The following is a 21,140-nucleotide window of genomic DNA, read 5'->3' as shown; positions in this document are numbered from 1 at the left end:
GTATCAAGGCATTCTCAAGTCATGTTACAACAAAATCGAAAGTTGGTTTTACAGCGGGTATTTAAGTCTCCACTGGTTGCCTTAAAGACAAGACTCCAGGAGGTCACTCAGAATCAAAGAAAAATAGCTGAACACTGTAAAACCTCAAGTTGTTTTTACACTTTTTTTTGTACATACAAATATGCAATAGTTAACTGAGAACTAACGACTTGTTGGACATTGTTAGTTGTGACACAACACATATATTTGTACATTGACTCACTGACTGAATTGGTCAGTGAATATATTGTGTACCTACATACAGCCTGTGGAAACACAATGTGAGCATTCAGGTTATTGCAACACCCAGCAGAGACTGTATTTTCTACTAAAGGCAAAACCCAGAGGAATTACAGAATCTGATGAAACAACTGTCTGTTGTCAGACTGTTTTGCAAGATACTCCACATTATTGCAGTATATACTACTTCAGTCGGCTATGATAAGTACATACCCTGACACTTTTTGCTTCTTTATGGTAAATTGCATATGACTAAGAAAGTACATGTAGAGTAAACATCCCAATTGAAGACACAGACAATGCAGATTAATTATAAAACACAAAGCATTAGCTATATTGCTAGTGATCTGGACACATCCCAGTGGATCTCAGGCTTGTGGGCTAACTAACTGTATTAAGTCTGGCTTCAGCCTGAGTCAACAGGGCGGTGCACTTCTTTCACTGTCTTCACACAGAAAAAAACAAGTTGGGGAATACATTTGTTATCCCTCCCTAAAATGGAGCATCCTGAAGTCTGTATCGCATCAAGTTAGGCAGCATTTTACACACGGCGATAAAGAGCTAAACAACAGAAAAGAAAAGCGTTTTTACTCTGTACAGTGGCCATTGTAGGACCAACCAGGATCAGCTTTGAGTTGTTGTTTTTTAACACTGGTGTTCTGTGGCTCGGCAGAGCCCATTTTAACAGATGTGTACGTGACAAAGTGGGTGAGACATGCCATTTTTCCCTTATTTTTTTGTTTTTTTGTAATGATTATAGAGTATTCTTCGCAAAATGGTAAAGAATGTTTCACAAACGGCCATGAGACTATGTTGGTAAGTCAATCATGGTCCTTTATCTAACCTTATTTACCAGTTCTAATCTACTTTGGATAGCCATATTCTGACTATGAAAGATCTATTAAAAGTGCATGACAAAACTAATGGCCCGTGCATCTCTTATGCTGTTTAAGCAAAGGCCATCAGCCAGGTAATTCATCTTTGCATTATGTATTTGTATTCCTGTACAATTATCATATATATTGTTTACCTATATAGTGTTATTACATTTAACCCAAGTATTGCACCTCTCTACATTTAACAATTACAGGTATACATTTCGATTTTCTTCCTTTGCACCCTTGGCATTGTTTGGAAAACAGTGGGCATATGTAGCAATGTTTCTTTCTTTTTTTAAAGAGTGTTTCCTTCTTTTTTTTTGACATTTTCCACTTGTTCCACCTTTGACAAGTTTAAGGTGAGGTGTTACCCACATCTCTTGAATTTTCTTTGCAGTACAGACCCAAAGTGCACCAATAAAACATAAAGCGCTACTCTCGCCAGTGGATGTTGTTATTTTCCAACTACAGAGAACTGGCAGTAACAACAATGAAAGCAGTACTGTATGCTGCCAAGCCCCGAGCTTAAAAAAAACTCTACAGAATCTCAGTCAAAGTATCTCACTGGAAAACACTGTACACCTTAAGGTGAGTTTCATCTTTCTGATCACTTTCCACTTCTTCGAACTTCTCTCCTCATGCAGTGTCCTTTAAGAAAAACAAGGTTAATCTCAGTGGTGGAAAGTAACTAAGTATATTTACACAAGTACTGCAAATTTGAGGTACTTTGAGTTTTTTTCTTTTCTTTCCACATTTTACTTCTACTCTACTACATTTCAGAGAGAAAGGAAATGTAAATAACAACACAATTTGTTTTATTTGGTAATACGGCAAATAAGGCAAATAATACCTGTTTGAGTGGATAATGTTTGCTGATACAAGTTACTAAATTTGTTATTTATCTGTTCTAGGTGTGAGGGACTGACACACACCTTAGAAAATATGTCTAAACTGTGAAATTAAATTAATAAATTAATTTTTTTTTACACTTTTTACACCTAAAAATACAGCTGAAATGATTAGCTGATTAAACACTTAGTTGATTGACAGAACTGTTTTTTTTTTCATTGAGTACTTTTACTTTAAATACTTTAAGTACATGTTCCTGTTGCTACCTACATACTTCTACTTAAGTAACATTTTCAATGCAGTACATTTACTTTTAACAGAGTGTTTTTACAGTGTGGTATTAGTACTTTTACTTGAGTAAAGGATCTGAATAGTTCTCCTACTGCTGTTCAATCCTAAGCATGAAAAGCGAAAGAATTAATCATAATAAGACATGTAAAACATCTGTTCCATGTGTTCTCTTTGCTCAGCAGGGTCAGAGTAGCCAGTCAGCTACAGAGTTGTGGTTAAGAACAGCACGTTTAAAGCTTCCCAGCCTCGTAGCCTCTTTAAAAGATTTTTTCAAATCTGATTTGCATATGTTTATGCCAAAATATGGCTTGTTAAAGAATCCCTCAATTTTGTGCAATGGGGCCTATCAACCCAAGATTTTGTACAAGCGTGAGATACACATAGAGTAGGTTTTGGCAATGCAAAGCAGAGGCACCCAAGTGATGCAATTTGCATCAAAAATTATCAGTCAAACCAGAACATGCAGTGTTAGACTTTGAGAAATCATTTAAAAACGTGTTTCATGTTTCATGTTTCTTCCTTATTAGTGTCATGATCTTCAAGTGTTGACTTCTGCTGTACTATTGATGAGGATGTATGACAATGAGGATGTATTTCACACATTTATTACTGTATGCACCACATCGACTGCTGCTGTTTAAGTGTGCAGATCGCTGCAGGGAGGAGGTTGGGGTGGATGCAGGGGTCTTAAAACACAGGGCTTTCATGCAGGGAGCTGAGTTGAGAAGACCTAGGAAAAAGTTAAGGAGAAAGCAACAGAACTTCACCCATGAAAAGGGTGTTCATGTCACTGATGTACTATTTAAGGCGGTTGGTGTACCCTTTTTTAATCTTAACTAGTTGTTTTTGGTGTCTAAACCAAACAGTCGTCACTGAATGACAGTTACCTTTTGTCAGCTGAATTCAACTGCAATGGCCGCTACAACGACCGTGACCTTGCGGTGCCCAGTGCCCAGCTCACAGTAACCTTTTCCCAGCTCAATTTAACTGTAAATACTGCTACACTGTCTATACTAAACTGTCACCTGACTGGCCGGCGGTCCATATAATTTCCCATGTGCATGTGTTTTTACACGACATAACAACCTGTTTATGAGAATGCGTTGGTCAGTACTAAACCAGCTTATATAGGTGAGAGGTGGAGCACACTTAGGAAATAACCCCAGGGGTGGGTGAAACTGAATTTATGTTGTTAAGATGTTAAGTGGGGGAATTGGGAGAGACCCCCTATCTCTCATTACACATACAGGTCTTGAGAAGTATTGCAAAGCACTGAATTACATTTTCACAAAACAGGTGTTATTACAAAGTACTACGTCTTTTACACTCTATTTGCTGTATGCAGAAATCTTAACTAAAAGTGTGAATGATGTGACAGTGGAAAGTGCTGCATGAGGCAGTTGAATTCTTTTATTGTGGAGTTTTAGTCAGTACCATCAGACCTGTGGTAAACCCTGGTAATACTGGGCAAGTGTCAATGAATCATCAAATTAAAGCTATAGGGCTTAGCTTCTGTTTCCCCCATGAGGAATTCTAAGTAATGACAACAAAATCTTTGGCGCATCCACATGATACAAACCTTCCGTGACTATGCACCACCCTCACCCCCAGCCCTCCTCCACGCATTTGAAAGTCGCCGGACGACACACTCTTCTGAACATTGCCATACTGAGAAATACAGAGAGAGAGTTGTGTGGAGCTGCGTCTTAATTAGCTTTGTAGCAACTCATTTGGCAATGGCTTGAATAAGACAGATGTTCATTAATATAAAAAAGTTACGCACTAAATCTTGGTTGATCCATTTATCAATTTTCTGCTGCCTATCTAGGTCCATGTTGCATAATTTCATGACTTATATCATTAGAAATTATTGTTATATACTGCTGGGAATCACTTAAAAAAGTGCTAATGATGAATAACTGTAAGGCCCTATTGTCTCTCCGTTAAATAGGTATTCATTTGCATTCTATGTGCTATTAACAAGGTCTTAAATTCAACTTGGCGAACAATGTCACACTTCCTGTTCACATCTCCTAAAGCATGATGGGAAAATTGAAAACAGTAAAGCGATAACTGTGAACCAAATACCAAGAGAATTGGCAGATTTTGTTTTACACTAAACATGTTTAGCAGTGCTTTGTCATGCAATGTCCTATCAACACGGCTCTCCCTGAAACACTGAAGTTTTCCCCTAGTCATTTACTTCTCTGCTGGATTTTAAACCCTGAGAAGAAAGACATTAATTTCACGTTGTGTAATAAGTTTTGTGTAAATATTTTTTTTTAAACTATCCCAGAACATGTATTGTACCACTGGCATGCCAGATTGTGGCATTTCTAAATAGCCTAATTCATTCTGAAAATAGCATTGTGAGACATGCCTATGACACGCACAGTAATGACTATACCATGAGCCTGTAAACAAAGGGAGTGAACACCAGGCAAAAACAACCAAGGGTTCAAAGGGTTAATAACAACCCTCACTCTTTTCGGCCTCAATCAAAAGATAAAATCTGACCCTTAAAATAGATTTAGAGTCAGAACATGGCATACTCTGTAAAATGTGGCAATATTTTGTGACTAAATATACAATGTTGGGGCCTGTAATGATTTAAAGCTGGTTCAGAAACTTTTGATGTAACTTAATATTGCTTTGAAATGTACAGTGTGACAACTGTGATATTAAATTGTAACAATACATTAGGTCAGATTCATTTATAAAGAAGCTCTGGTTGACTTTTAGCAAGACTTCTGCTCTGTGAAACAGGTGCGTGTACGTGCAGAATGATCTCATTACTAATTTCCCCACCTTAGTTACCCATGGGTGAAGGTGGATTTATATGCAGTTGCAGTGTATGTGGCAGCCTCATATCTCGGCTCACCTTGAACTGTCATTTTTTAAACACAAACCCCCACATTGCACACCTCTCCACAACCAATAAGGTACCAAATGACCTTAATTAATGACATTCCACCTAGTCTGTATTTCCCATCAGTCTGTCTGAAAACCCTGAGCGTTCTCCTGTGCCCAGAAACATAAAATATTCATATCTCCATCATTTCAATATTTAAGTCAATCAAATGGATTGTGCCAGATAAAACTAACAGCAATTAAAGGGAGATTTATTTAGAGTGATGAGTGACAGTTGGTGAAACATGAGGCTGAATGTCGGCCACTCTCCTTCTTCTTTGCCTATTATACTTTCTTTCTTTCTTTTGCACGACCGTGCGTCCTTTAACGCTTCTCCCTTACCTTGAAAGAAAACTGCTGGCAAAGCTTATGATGGGTTTTGAAAAAGAAATATCCACTTTAAAGAAAAAGTGGCACCGACCCTTTCGCTGTAAGAATAAGAATGACAAAGTACCATCCAGTTGATTGTTGTCAATAAAATGGCTAAAAGAGCAAAAGCGGCAGCTCTATTTGTATCGATGTGTATTGACAATTAGCTTTACAGGTTTGATTCCACTATTGTTTGGGCTACTTGGATACACTATATCAGCCTGGCTGGGATCATGTTGCATTGCCACTGAATTTCTTCACATATCAGAAATCAAAGCCAGGCATTTCAACTGTGTGTGCGTTCTTCTCCTGTGAGAGGATGTAAGATAAAGATATCTCCATTGGGAGGAAATGTTGGTCAGTTTTTTCAATTGACCCCAAAAAGAATGGACTCAATCAATTATTCAGTACAATGATGAATGATGATATGGGTTATCGGTGTTAGATGTATTTCAGTATCTGTATTGAGGGTGAAAAGTCAGATTCAAAATTCAAAATATATCAAGGATATACACAACATGGTGGGTTAAATAAGGAACCTGATCACGTGATCATTCTTCTGGCCTTGCTCTTTATAGAGATTATTGGCCACTACTTTCACTATCACGTGCATTTCTAGATACGTAAACGTAAACTTAGGGCAGCACAACAAGCTGTAATCACAATATTGATATGTTACAGGTTTTCAGGTCTTATACCCTGGGCATAAGACAATAGTGGAAAGCCATCCTACTCTGCCAACTACACTGAGAAATGGTTACTGTATTACTGTATTTAATAAAAGACAAATGAAATAAGACTGCACTTGAATCACATTTTAATTGCAGAATAAAGTTCTAGCCTATTGTATTGCAACAGCAATTTCACTCAGGATTCAAACAGTTTGTCTTATCTTGAATGTTATCCTAACAAAATAAACCTTTGGAGCTTAAAATCACAATCCAGTGCACAAATGATTGGTAGCCACGTCACATACCAATATTAAACTATTCTGAAACCTTCTGAAAAGCTAGTTGTGTTTTTTTTAATTTTGTCAACAGCAGCTTTCCCCATTTTTTTCCTTCTCACATCTGTCTTTAGCACCAATGACATTTGGATATAGAATGTTTGGGGGCAAATGTGTTTTGTCCACCCTAGAGCAGGAGTGGACTACACCACGTGCGTCTTTCAAAGAAGGACAGACACAAATGTTTTTGATCCAATAAATAGTCAGTCCAACCATTTATGCCATACTAATAGTTTAAACTGTTAACAGAACATTTCGGACTTGCGGATAAAAACAAACCTTTGATTCCCCTTACAACTCCTTGCTCAGTGATCCAAAGAGTAAAAACCAAAGCAATGAGCCGAAAGATGATAAAACTCTCTCATTAGAGAATACAATTCTCAATAGGTTCCTCACTAGAAGCAACTTATTATACCTTTTTGATCCACTGTTAATAGGAAGTGCAACTATAACAAAGAACACCTGCTAGTATATTACGGTCACAGGATTTTGTAAAAACAAAGAAATTGTAGGATTATTAGCCCATGTCTTTACACTGTACTGAGCATGGGACTGAATGCCACTGCAGGGGACTTTAAAAGGATCTGTGGGGGAAAGAAATACCAAAAACACCGTATGTTTGGTATAACTGCTTCATGAAATCAATTCAGTTTCATTTATTTGACACCCCTTTTGAAAAGTGTCCTGTGTGGTCTCCCATCTTTCTGTGCTGTACTTTTAAGTGCAGCTGTGTGTCACGATGGCTCACACTATATAAAGGCTCTGGCTGAAGAATACAGCATGTGGGCTTTTTTCAAATATAATAAAGAGGACTCTTGATGTTTTTATTTGATGTATAAAAACCTCTTGGGGGTCAGTTTGACTAATGCACATCACTCTTTTCGTATCCTTCCCTCTTCTTCCATTGATCCGTGGAAGACAATTCACTGCATAGCATATTGCAAAATCGTTGCATCAATTCACCATCAAAACGGAACGTTAATGACAGTGAGACAATGCATTAAGCAGTTTAGTCAGGCTATTATAAATTGTGTTTTCTCTTTTATTTTACCAAATGATTCCAAAAAGTATTTCTGTGAATTCCCTATTGATCTCTGCTCTTTAAAACAACATATATCCTAAGATGAAATGTAGACTCACTTAACCCTTGTGTGGTGTTCTGGTCTGTGGGACCGGTTTTCAATGTTTGCTAAAAGAAAAATTACTCATTATTAATTAATAAGCCACTTATTATCTCTTCTAACTCAAACTCATTGGCCTATTACATAATGAGGTGTTCAGGTCCGAGCATATTTGATTGTAGGTGCTATGACACTATGTTGTCATTCTGCATCTGTTATTCCCACAAAAAGTTACAAAACTGTTATATTTCAAGCACTTTCTGGTTAAGTTCTAAGAAATGAGCACCAATAATGGTCAGTAATTGAATATTGGCCATAACTCTGTCTGTAGGGAGTTGGGCTGGGAAATGGAGGGTTGCTGGTTCAATGGACCAAAGTGTAGATTGGTAGCTGGAGAGATGCCAGTTCACCAACTGGGCACTGCTCTTGAGCAATGCACTCACTCTGACATCTCTCCATTTGTGCATGATATATTTAAAAGCTTATATATGTTTTAAATTCTTTTACAAGGATACAATTTCCTTGTTTTCTCACAAAAAAACAGAATGATCATACGATCATAAATGTGATCTCACCGGGGTAAATGTCAAATATGAACGATAAATTAATGCATACATCATTAGTAATTGAACTAAAGTAAACATCTGTTAATTATTTGAAATACATTGTTATGGCTGTATAGATTTAAAAAGCCTAATAATGTGGTGGGTCCACCAGACCCGGGATCATTGGCTGTGTAACAAAAATATGAACACCACACAAGGGTTAAGCAATGGAATGCCAGGTGCCCATAGGCTGGTGGCGCATTACTGTGCTGCGATGGGTGTTTCCACGCGTCACCAGTGGGCGCTTCTTCCTGCGTACAAAGAGAGCAGAGCCCGGGGATGCGCACAATGTGAGTCTCCGCTCAGAGCCACCGCTGTCCTCTCTGCTTCTTGGCAACATCTTGTGGAGTGTAATACGAGGAGGTCGAGGAGCTTTCCGGCGCAGCAGCGAGACAAAAACTCACTGACTGTGGATTTTACCGAGGTAGAGGCGACTGTTAGTCCCGTCCTCAAGCACCGAGAGACGCACTTACAGACGGAGCAGAATTAGGAGCAGAGCGCAAACACTGCTGGAGCAGAGAGCAGCAATCTCCTCTTTGGCTTCTGAGAGAGACAAGAGTTGCTGGGAGAAATGTAAGCCGCCCATCAGAGCCACAGATAACACATCAAACGGCTGGAATTACAATCAAAGCAGTTTAAGGAAGAGGGAAACAATGCATCCGAGATCAAGTAAGTAGCCTGTCCGGCCAGAAATAATCAGTGGCATGTTTGCACGTTTTTTTCCTGCCTTTGCATTTAAATATGGAAAGAACGGTATGTTGCTAAGTTTGCTACCTTTGCTTTGCAGGAAGAAAAAAAACAGTAGCATATACAAGTTAATCTGAATCAGAGCAAAGTAAAATATCCTAACAAAAAGCCATATCCCTACGGCTAGATGTCTTCATCTCATATCGGAGATAAGGGATGCATGCCGATCGAGATGCATGATGCTGATGATTGCGTTTCTAGACGAGTCTCAAACGGTTTGGATGGTCCTACTGGGATTTCTACTGTAAAGGCTCATTTCCCTCATCTAGGACCAAGTCCATATGGGGCTGCTCTGCTCAGTCACACAAACAGCATGAGGACTGTCCCCCTGGTGAAAAGCTGTCTCTCCAACTTATTTAAGGAAATTATTTTAGTCTCTGCAGAGAAAAAGAGTTTGAGCTCGTGGATTTCTCTTCATTTTTCATGTAACACCATAACATTCTAATATTTGCAAAGGATCTTTCTAAAAAAAAATATTATGATAGTTGCAATTTAGAAATATAAGGCCTAATAAATTATTGATTGGACAACATCATTTCTGTGGGAGGTAAAATTTAGGCCACCAGTGGTGTGCACTCAAGTATTCTTTTTTATTTTCATCCAAACTGCAAAAGGACAGGCCCAAGCAAAAATGTTTCACATTGTAGAACAATAAAGTTTATCTTTCCTTATCTTAACAGCAAGAGAAAAATGCTCAGCCTTCTCCGTCTTCAAAGTCTGCTACTATTCAGCAGGGATTGTAACCGTTCTCCCATACTCATGCTTATTTATAGATCCTTTGCACATAATTTGAGCAGTGGCCAAATGAGAGGTGAAACATGTCTTTGAAGCCATGCAGTGAATTATTCTATGCATGAGTTTGTAGCATCCCCAGAAACCCCCTTTTGATTGAACGAGAGTGGCAATGATATTGTACAGCCAGTTCCTTTTCCGGAAAGGCTGAGGAATTGATTGAATAGCACACACAAAAAAGGAAGAAAAAAATGTAAAGAGGCTGCCTGCTCCACATCCTTGACCTCTAGTCATGTGTTTGTGGCTGTATCTAGGATGAGGATATGGGGATGTGCCTGGCTGATGATGGGGTTGAGAAATGGATCGCTGCTCCCCTCTCTTTTAAGTGCACTTACTCTCCTGCCCTTGCGTTAGGCAGCTGCTGAGGGATGCAGCCGGGTTTAACATAGGAGAGAGTCACTGGGGGCGTCCTGCTGTCTTCTAGGGATTCAGTGATTTTTTGCATGAAAATACACAGCTGTATAACATCTGCAGAGTGTCCTGCCCAGATGTTTCTAACGGGTAAACAGATATATTAAAACATGTTGTACGTTATGAATGTAAAATGACAGTTTTTATGTGTGAAAACTCTCATGTATAGATCATGACGTAATTACTTACGTGTCCATGCTCTACTTTTGTGTAACATTTCACAAGCAGACGTTTATTCACATGACATGGCGCTCCCTCATCTTATTGCTACATGTATATGTGCTTTTCCCCAGCATTCATAAGTGACATAGTCACAGTTCTTACACAGAACAGTCTTATTCATGCAGTTAAATGTGTGAATTGGCTACTCTTTCTGGTCTTTTTTAGCCTGCAAGGCCACTTGAAATGAAATGTAAGGAAACATCTCAGGAGATAATATGCATTCAAGCAATACTTTTATGAATGTTAATGTTACAGCCGTTGAGATCGGGTTGTGGGGGGCGATTACATGAGATGCCTTTTTATTTGAAACCTTAATACACAATTTGCTATGGGAAGCATTACTCACTCCTCCAAGAGTTATGACGCAATCAATACCGAACAATTACTCCTACTTTGTTTCTTTTTCTCACAAGCCATGAAATACAGACATTAAGTTCTGCCTTTATTTGTCAATCACGTCACTTATTTTATTTGGTATCCTCCTTGGCTCATGTGAAATAGACTTGTGCAGGTCGTCAGTTAGTCAGAGTAAATTAGGAGGCATCAGTGCTTAGTTGATTGGGAATTCATTGGCGAAAACTCAGAGCAGCTGTGCATTCAGATTGAGTACGTCCCTGGTGGCGGATCTTTGTCTCCCAGGTTCTCTTGCTGAGTGATTTAATGCAGATGGCAGATAGTCATAAAAACAATAACTTAAAGGAATGAGTGCATCATATACTGTAGTGAATGCATACCCATTGTGCCAATGGTGTTCAATTTGGACACATTGAGTTTTTTTTTTTTTTGCATGTAGTATATCTCCATCTCCAAGCTCTATGTACTGCTTGTGATGTGTCTATAGGCCTTGAGCGTGCACACCCCTATGATAGAAACTCTCCCCTCCTCCCTCCTTTATTGGATTCTTGTGCAATTATGCAGTCTTCGGGGATGCCTTTAACCACCTTTACTATCAATTATGTGCCAAACAACAGCCCCACTAACCAAGAAGTCATCTAATTTACCCTGGAACGCATTTAGCCAATGACTTCTATTAGCTTCTTTGGAGGTGAAAGTGCGATGCCTCATTACACCTGGAAGAACAATCTTTTGCTCATCCCTTCAGTTGATCAAGTTGGAGAAAGAAAATGCCATTTCACCTTCATCTCCGCAAAAGGACAGAAAGACTTGTTTTCCGGTAGTTAATTTTTTTTCTTTTTCTTTTGGATTTTCTAAAGCTTCAGCATATGCAGCTGCTTAAGGTTTAACACTGGTGCAGCTCTTTGAAGGTCAGAAGTGATACAATTCTTTCTTCAATTTTTAGCTGCTCTGAAATGGCTTTTGGAGCATCATGAGAAACTTAAGCTCTCCATAGAGAGCCACTGAAAAGCCGTTGGCTGGAAATGAAATTCTTCAAGAAAGGGTGACACACTCTTTATATCCAATGGCTCGAGAACTGGCATGTATTGGACCTTTAAATAAACCCAAAATTCAAACACAAATCAACTAAGAAGAAAAACGTTAAAATTAAACAAAATTAAAATGTCCCTGCAGGTCTTACAGACTGCAGAATGAAGCTGTGCTCAGGGGCAAAAATCCATCCTATCAGCAGAGACACTGTGCCATGAACTGTGTAACACACAACTTGCAAAGCACGACTTTTCGAAGAGATTTTCCTCTCAGGATCTTGAGGCTCTTAGGACTGATGGGTTGGGATGACGAGTTTGAATCCTCCAAAAAGCGGATGGCGGTTAATACTGCACTCAAACTGAAAAATGCAGCACACAATTTTTTTCCTCTACAGTAGAATCTCAAACCGTGTAATCCAATGCGATGGGTTTTTTGAGTGGCAAAGCGCCTCCTAAATTTTGAAAGACATCAGGAAATCCACTCTGAGTCTCACTGTGTCTGCAATTACTCCAGATGAGGAACAATTACTGGCACCAGGACAGTCAAGTTAAGCCAACATTAGCCAGTAAAGTGTGATCAAGCAAATGGGATGATCCCCCTCCCCCTTTCCATTGTGTCTGCTCAGCACCACAATATTTGCATGCTTGATACTACTCCACAGGATTACATAGCCATGGTTTTCATGTCAAACTCCAGCCCCAATCCTACACTCACAAATTGGTGAAACAAGTGAGTGGTTAGTATGTTTTAAGAATTCCAAAGATAGCCCTGGGTTAATCCACATAACAGGGTCGTGTTGTAAGGATGAGGGGTTGGCTTGAATTCTTAATCCTGAGAGGCGTATCAGTTTCCACTTACTGTGATGTAGGTCAGGGCTTGAGCAAAGCCCCTCCTGTCCCACTGATACTGCAATTACAGTTTTAGGGCTCATCGCTCCACCTCCTCATAAGAAAGGTTTGTAGTCATTGATCGCTGGTTAGATGGGATATCTGATACAGCAGTTTATGGATGATATATATACATATATATATATAAATACATATATATATATATATATATATATATATATATTAAAAAAATATATATATATATATATATATATATATATATATATATATAATTTATTTACTAATTTATTTGCAGCATTGCCAGCAATTGCCTGATACAACCAGAGATATTAATGGAGTGCTCCAACTATTAGGTATCATATTTCCAAAATTATTTGGGAACCCAGAGGAGTCAGATTATATACGGAATGGTCAAAATCAGTGCGCCAGAGGCTGAGATATCCTCACTTTTATCATACTTGTTTGGTTAAGCTCTGAAACCACTTGATCCTACATTTCCCATAATGAAACCACAAGCATATTTTATACTCCAGACAAGCAGCAGAAACATAAGAAGTGTTGGGGACGTTACTGTCCTAACTAATCACTTATTACTCATTGAAAAAGCAATAACATCACTTTACCAATTACTCAACAGCAAAAGTATTTAGTTACTTTACTTGTTACAATACTTTTGTTCACTCAGCACAGCTCCTTTAAAGTGCTCATATTAAGCTTTTTGGCTTTTTCCCTCCCTTTATTGTGTTATATATCTTTTTGTGCACGTTGTAGGTTTGTAAAGTAAAAAACAACAAAGTCCACCCCAAAGGCACTTTCCATCTTCCAAAGGAAACACTGTTCACAAACTGCTCCAAGCAGCTCTATTGTAGTCCCGCCTGTACTTCTGTGACAAAAATGCATCACTTTGTAACACGCCCTCATACTCGACTTCTGACTGGCTAGTAGTCCTTACCTAGATACTACCCATGTGCAACTCCCAACAAAGATGGAACAGAAGTGAAATGTCTCACTCTGTAGCTAAAACAATAGGAAATAGAAATAGGAGCTGCATCAATGTGCAGTGTAACATTAATAAAGTGTTTTTTTATTTTTATTACACCACATAAACCTATTCTGGTACAACCTCGAAATACAATTGAACCTCAAAATGAGCATAATATGAGCATTTTAACAACTCCAAAGCCACCAAATGGACAGATAAATGAAGCAGTCTATTCCTATTGGGACAAAAGAAATGACAAATTAATTAGATCTAACACATTATTTGTTTAAATTTATTTGAAGACGATCAAAGTAGCTCAATAGCTCCCCGTCTGTCGCTAGCAATGATGACAATGATGATTAGTGACGATTCTCTCCAAACAATCAGTAGTCTGCAGGTTTTCACATCACCTTTCAGTATTGCCTCAGCTCGCTTGGAACCTCGACTGAGGCGATACTAAAAAAAGTACCTTCTAGCAGGTACCAGGGACTTTTTTTGATAATGGAAAACTAAAAAAGACGATTAGAGGCGAGTTGAGCAGGTACCATGCAGTGGAAAAACACCGTAAGCTTGATATGTTAAATCATTATGCCCTTTTAAAGGGATAAATACCTTGGTAGAAAAAGGCATAGGTTGACAATTACAGTTATATCTTTACGACGGTCAAAGCTAATAGCTGACAATAACATGTACCATTTGTGATGTTTTAGTATGTATCTAAGGGAATGATGTGTGTGTTTAAAAATGAAAGCAGTCAGCTTGCTTAAATTCAGTCATCTACCAAACCCTTTGTTAAAGTATGAAGTGGCATTTCGTGGATTGCTGGTACACAGTCTGCCAGCTCCTATTGATAGTCAAATTGGAAGAGAGAAGTATCTTTTGAGGTCAATCATTTCCTTCCTCACTTATGATGAAAACATACCCATTTAGCAGCTGTTTCTTCTGTGCCACCAGCAAATTGCACCGCCTGTTTGTATTCTCAGGTTTCTCTTCTGCATCCCCCCCCCCCCATCCCCCCATCCCCTTTTTTACTTCCTCAAGATTCACTTTCTCTTCACTTACATAATCTCCCAAATAATAAGAACCAATTATGTAGCTTAGCAGGGCTATAATCATGTTTTTTGCTGATGAATGCTTGTCGTATTTGGATCAAAATGTCATATTTTAATCACATCCATAATTACTTTCCCTTCAGATTAAAGTTCTTGTATGCAAGGGAGAGCATTCCATTCACACGCAATTGGATGAGAGTCTTAATAGCCCTCAGCAACTAAAGATGATGTTACCATGGAAACAAATTGTTCTGCTATCAATCACTGGATGCCTTGCAGGTAAGATGTTTTAAATTTAAGTCTCACTGCACTTGTTTATGCCTCGACAAATTCTCTCATATATTTGTGTTAGCTGATGCATATTCATTAAAGGATAATGTTACTGTTGTGGTGTTTTTGTGTTACTCTACAGTCTCACACGCTAAGTGCACGTCTGTAAGGTTAGAGGGTATTAATAGCATTTCACACTTAGAAAGCAGTGTTTGTACGAAATATGGAGTTTTATCCATTAGTGAGAAAGAGACAGAATCGGAACAGCTGTAAATAACCTCAGAAAAAAAAATCTCTTCTTCTCCACCAAAAAGGTTACGCTGATTAAGTTGCAGTCATTACATACAAAGCTCCAGCATGATGTCCTTCACCGTTCCCTAGAGCGGTGTCCTGCTGCACATTTACATTACACTGTCAGGCACGACTGGGAGTCCGATCCCATTCCTGTTTATGGCCTGTCCAGATCATTATCAGGATCCATGCAATGAATCCAACCCCGCATTTTAGCACAATCTACTTGTCGCCATGCCTTATTTTGCCCTTGTGTGGCCACCTGGGATTTGAGCAGGAGAAGCACAGACATTCTACCAGAATGTCAACCCTTGTTCAAATGACATTGTAAATCCCAATGAATGTTATTCAAATTGGCTCATTGGTAATTCATGCTGAGTACTCTAGGGAGCCAGATCCAAGCAGTCTCACCTTCCTAGCGGCCAAGTGTTTTTTAACAAGGCCTTGGTTGCTGCCTATAGGTGCTAGTTCTTATTCAGTGTTGTGATGGAAACCCTTCAAAATCACTACAGATGATGATAATCATTGTGACATCTGAAGGGATATCTTGCCTGGCTTTACATTTGGGAACCTCACAAAATACACTGACACAAGGGAGAGCTTGTTAAACCAAAACTGTAAGGTGAATGAATTTGATGTTATGCTAGTTGTTTGAACATTTATGAACAGATTGTTCTACAACAAAGATTTTGAAATTGGACAGTTTCAGATGTATACCAAATGTAACTTTCTTTTCCCTACTTACCCTACTAAAAAAGCTAATTCCAACTTTTCCAAATTTTAATTTCTGAAAAACCATCACTGATTCATTGACATGTTTCGTTTCTCAAGTGAAATATGTGTTCATTCCCTGACACATTATTACAGGTTAAAACCACATGTAGAACTGATAGCCACACGCTGCAATATGTTAGCAGTAGGATATTAATTAGGCCGACTCTGCTTTCATTTAGTACCAGATTGTGTTCCACCTCCTTTCCTTTTAAGCTGCTGGCAGATGAGGGCATCCTTATGGCCTCAATTAACAAGTGCATGCGAAGTATATGACATAGATGTTCTGAAAATAACTCTTTCTGCTTTATTTATCAACCCTGTCACTTACAGGGAAACTTTAATTATTGAGGAAATAAATGAAAACTGTCTTTCTACATCAGTAGTCATCTATCGTAGTCTATAGAGCTCAACTTTAGTCCACAACTATTATTATCCATCATTATCGTATTGTTTATGGCAAGTAATTGACACTGAAAACCTCAGTTTAGTTGTGCTACTCAGTATATGTGAAAAAATCTGATACCTAATAAGTCAGCATTAGCAGTTAATGCCTAACAAGGATAAGTGGGATTTGCTCTTATTGATGCAATACAAGCAAATGGTGTACACATCTTGGTGAAGGTCCTAATGCAGTTCTTTGCTTTCTTTTCTTTGGAAAAACAGTATATCGAAAAAAGTAATATACACTGAGGGTCAGAAAGTTGCTGTATTGCAGCAAGATTAACAATTTGTCCACACAGTTTCTTTACTTTTGCTGTATTTTTCCAGTGTTTTTCTTGAGGTCAAAGAGACACTTTTTCTGGCTTGTACTACTATAGACTTTTTCCCCTTTCCCCAGCCTGTACAGAGGATGTCATATTTCAAGGGCCAAGATGGAGGACAGAGCCAAGTGACCTCATTTTACCGATCAACTCCCCAGACCAGCAGGCTACCATCACGTGCGTGGCAGAAGGGAGCCCTCCTCCACAGTACAGGTAAATTACCACATCAAAGCTACATACACCACACGCCTTGGCTCAACTGTCTACCTGCTTTGGCTCCACATCCACTTCACTTGGTGAAAATCCATTGCTGCTTAATTGCTTGTGAATCCTTATTGCATCCAAATCAAAGAGGGTACAGATAGCGCTGATGGCTATTGATCTGTTAAAGAACGTTTTTTAGGACATAAATGCTGGAGAGAGATTACCCGCCATCCAACAAAAAAAAAAGAGGCTTCAAAGAGCAACTGCTTAATTGAGCATCCATTTCTAATTGAAAAAAAAGCTTATCTGTCTCAGCCTAGGCTATGATGTAGAGCAAGAGTCAGGGTGATGAATATGCCAACACCTCAGATATTAGTGGGGTTAACTTAATAAATGATAAGATTTAAGCCACAGTACGGCTAAAGCTGATGATTTATACTATGGTGCATGGCTTAAGAAATCATTAGGAGAGACAAGGAGATTCCAACAACTCATTTGCACCACAGATCCTTTGATATCTCACTGGCTATTCCCTGGCGGTGCAGGGAGCCTGCCTGAAAATGGCAGCTGGCGGTGTTTCTTTTGTGGTAGATTGTGTTTCGGAGCTTGGTCAGCACCATGTAGATGCACAGCAAGCAGGGCAGAGAGGAAATAACCTTGTGAGTGACATTCTGTTAAATGCTTACATTTCCTTTAATGTGTCTGCACTGAAAACATGGTCCAGGCACAGCAGCCGGGGATATCATTGTACCTATTGTGTAATCTGAGCTTTCTCAGGATAGTCAGTCGCAATAAAAGTTGAAACCATCACTTGCATTATTTCACCCGCAACTTAAAGCCTTCTGACGTTCACTTGTGTTGTGGAAGAGGTTTTTCTCTTTTTGGTTCTTTGTGCAGCAGAAGGCAGCTGTTTTTAGCAAATAAGCTCGGATAAACAGACATTAGGCTACTTGCCCAGAACCAAACAGCAAATAAAAAACTTATTAGCGAATATTCAGTTAACATAGTGATCCCTCTTTCATCCCTACTCTGTTACTTTTACAATTTTTTTCTCAATTTTTATTCCCTGTAAAAAAATGAATAAGGGCGGGGGGGTTCCTTATCTAAATCGAGTGTCTAAGGATAGAGGGTGCCATATGCTGTACGCATTGTTGATTTGTTCCTTGCAACAAAATTTGTGATATTGCATGAAAGTGACTTGAATTGAATTTTCTAGCAGAGAATTTGGCAGCTAAAATGCTGGATGTATTTGTAAGGAGAAGGTGGAGACCAAAACAAAGCTAAAAGGAAGTTAAAAATCTGACTCACATTGGTCAGGTAACATTAACACATATCCAAATAACATATATGTTCATGGCATGTGTAAGTAAGCAATAGTTTGCTATTGCATTACATTACAAGCCAATAATTTGTAAAACGTGTGATTTGTAGCTTGTTGTGGAGTTGACCTCAAAAGACCAAGGTTCTTTGATTTGAAATTGCATGTAATGTGGCTGTTTATTACAACATTAATATTTGATTTGTATGATATTATTTAAAACACTACAACATACACACCATCCACTCTTAAGATGATCTGTTGAGAAAATCATTTTTATTACCCTTTTTATTGCTCTGATTTTATATAAAGCTACTGTGTCCCTAGTGAACCTAGTGTGGTTCCTCTCTTGTTTTTGTCCCTTTTTTGTGTATCCTCAGAGCTGTAGTACTTGGAGTTCACTAACTTCCGGCCATTTTGGAACTCAGCTGATGCGTACAAACCAACACGCTCAATATAGTGATATTCTTCAAGGTCATTAGATCTATTGGTTAAAGTCAGTGCCCTCAGTTAAATAAAATACAAAAAATCTGAAACCAGGTTTTAAAAGGAAGAATTTATGTTTAAGTGAGCAAGCTCTCACCAATGTTGATTGACATTTCTGGTGATGCTTTTAAAGACACTAGATTTCTACCCTTAATCTTACGTTGTCATTCTTTTCAGCGTTATTTGGGTTGCATCAGTTTTTATGACACTGATTGTACTTGACTTGTTTCCCTTCGGGCAAGGAGAGGACTTTTTTGTCCTGATAATAAAATGGAAAGCATAAATTCATGGCAATTTATTTCTCCAACACTGAAATTAGAACATCAAAATGTCCTGAGCAAACTCTTTTTGGAAGTGGTCACGCTATAACTTTCACTCGAGTCTGCAAACTATGGGCCTAGACCCTGCAAATGAACAGTATTTGTATAATTAGATATGCCCAGCGAGAGGGTATTACATTCATAGCTCCACACTTAATTTCCTCAGTTACTGCAGCTATTAGGAAAAATACATCCATTTGGTTTAATATCCATAGAAAAAAAATTAGGTCACACAATATCAAATTTGCCAGAGAAGATGATGTTAACCCTAGTCAGGGAGCCACTGTGGCATTGAGGATACCAGTTATCTTGCAGTAGGGTGTTTCAGCTTTTCTGCATATTCTACAGTGATAAAATTTAGATAAAATATTGAAATTACTCATCAGATACTATCTGAATCCAGTGGCCAAACATAGCCAATATATTGGTTTTTCAGCAAAACTGCATGAATATTAGAATAGTACAGTATGAAGTAATATCAGGCATAATATATTGTATGTATGTATATATATTCTTTTTTGAAAAAACATATATGTATATATTTTTTCATTTTAATAAAGTAGTATGGGCATATACTGTACATGTCAAAAATCTTTATAGTAGTATATTGTATTAATATTGAAAAGGAAAAAAGAAGGCTTACAGGATAACGCTGCTGATACTATATATTTTTTCTCACTGTCAGCAAATCCTATGAAAAGAACCAACAACATTAGCTTAAAAGAACCTCCAAGCTTGTTGGTTCCTTCTGAAGATGTAAATATATAAAAGTGGCTCACACATATACAGTATATTTTAATATATTAAAAAAAGAAAATTGGACAGCTATAGTTTTTTAGCAAACATCTCACAAATATAGTAAATGGTGCATTTGTTGGAGATTATTTTCAGCAGCGGATTATTACCAATTTGATTCTCTAGCCACCGTCCTGCTTCTGTAAATACTCACTAGTCACACAGTCTAGCAGCAGTACGGTGTATGTGGTATTGGTCCCTATCTCGCACCCGGTGTAGCGCGGCGCAAAGCCCAACGCAAGTATCTTTGCTATTTTAAGACCGACGCAGTTGTTAATTACCCGTCCATTTCATTGAATTTTAACAGTGCATTAGTAAAATGCGCCTAGGCTTGTGCACAGCGCGTGTACACTATGCTTGTTACACACAACAGCAGCACACACACACGCAAAAGATTAAAAATAAAAATATTACGATTCAAATCTGCCATCATAATAGCAATGCGCCAAGGTACAAGCGCGCCTGGCTTTTAAAGGGAATGGCAGATGACACTCTGATTGGTTTATTGCATGTTATGCCCAAAAAACACCTCTGAATTAATGAAGAGACTAAGTGCAACCCTTTTGAACCATGTTCCTGGCGCACACTCTCCACCGTCCAGCTAGCAAAAGTGAATTTGGACACGCCCCAAACGGACCTGTGCCATGCGCTTCACACCGTGTGCTTAGATCGTTAAAATAGGGCCCCTTGAGTCAAAATAAACTGTAGTGCTCATGTTCAAAGAAATGAGGGTAGATATCCCCCAGTGTAATAGTGTGACTCATTGATGTGTTTTTAACAATAGATCTCAAGCATAGATACCATCAGGATTTGGCTACACGTCAGTCACACAAATTCATTGCTGGTTTTGGTCTTTTAATATGGTTGATTGACAGTAAAAAGCCTTATACGTTAGATCATTACCAGTAACTGTGGCAGAGACCGTCAAGTGCTGATGCTCAGCAATCACACAATGAAAATAAGCAGACCAGAGAAGCAGGGCAGAATGTGATGCAGACTGACATTATGGAAATTGCAGGGGAACACTAACTGAAAAAGGCAGGACGAGGTAGAGTTAAAACACCTAAAATGGAACCGAGAAACACACTCACTCAATTTCTCCTGTAGTACTGAAAAGATATACTAATTTTGGATTGATATTTGATATGGAGGTAGAAACGTCCTTTAATAGGG

General features: G+C 38.5%; 1 protein-coding gene across 1 annotated transcript in view; it reads left to right on the top strand.

The window, feature by feature from the left end:
• The first annotated feature begins 8,583 nt into the window (after positions 1-8,583).
• Positions 8,584-21,140, top strand: part of cntn3b (contactin 3b) — a 49,405-nt gene continuing 36,848 nt past the window's right edge. The window contains exons 1-3 of the mRNA XM_032513628.1: positions 8,584-8,977; positions 14,892-15,027; positions 16,922-17,057. Coding sequence (XP_032369519.1) covers positions 14,973-15,027; positions 16,922-17,057 — 191 coding nt within the window. The 5' untranslated portion in view covers positions 8,584-8,977; positions 14,892-14,972. The remainder of the gene's footprint in view (positions 8,978-14,891; positions 15,028-16,921; positions 17,058-21,140) is intronic.

This window comes from Etheostoma spectabile, chromosome 4 (genome assembly GCF_008692095.1).
Source record: "Etheostoma spectabile isolate EspeVRDwgs_2016 chromosome 4, UIUC_Espe_1.0, whole genome shotgun sequence".
Taxonomy (NCBI): domain Eukaryota; kingdom Metazoa; phylum Chordata; class Actinopteri; order Perciformes; family Percidae; genus Etheostoma; species Etheostoma spectabile.
Note: the sequence above shows the minus strand (reverse complement) of the source record. Positions and strands in the feature narration are given on the sequence as shown.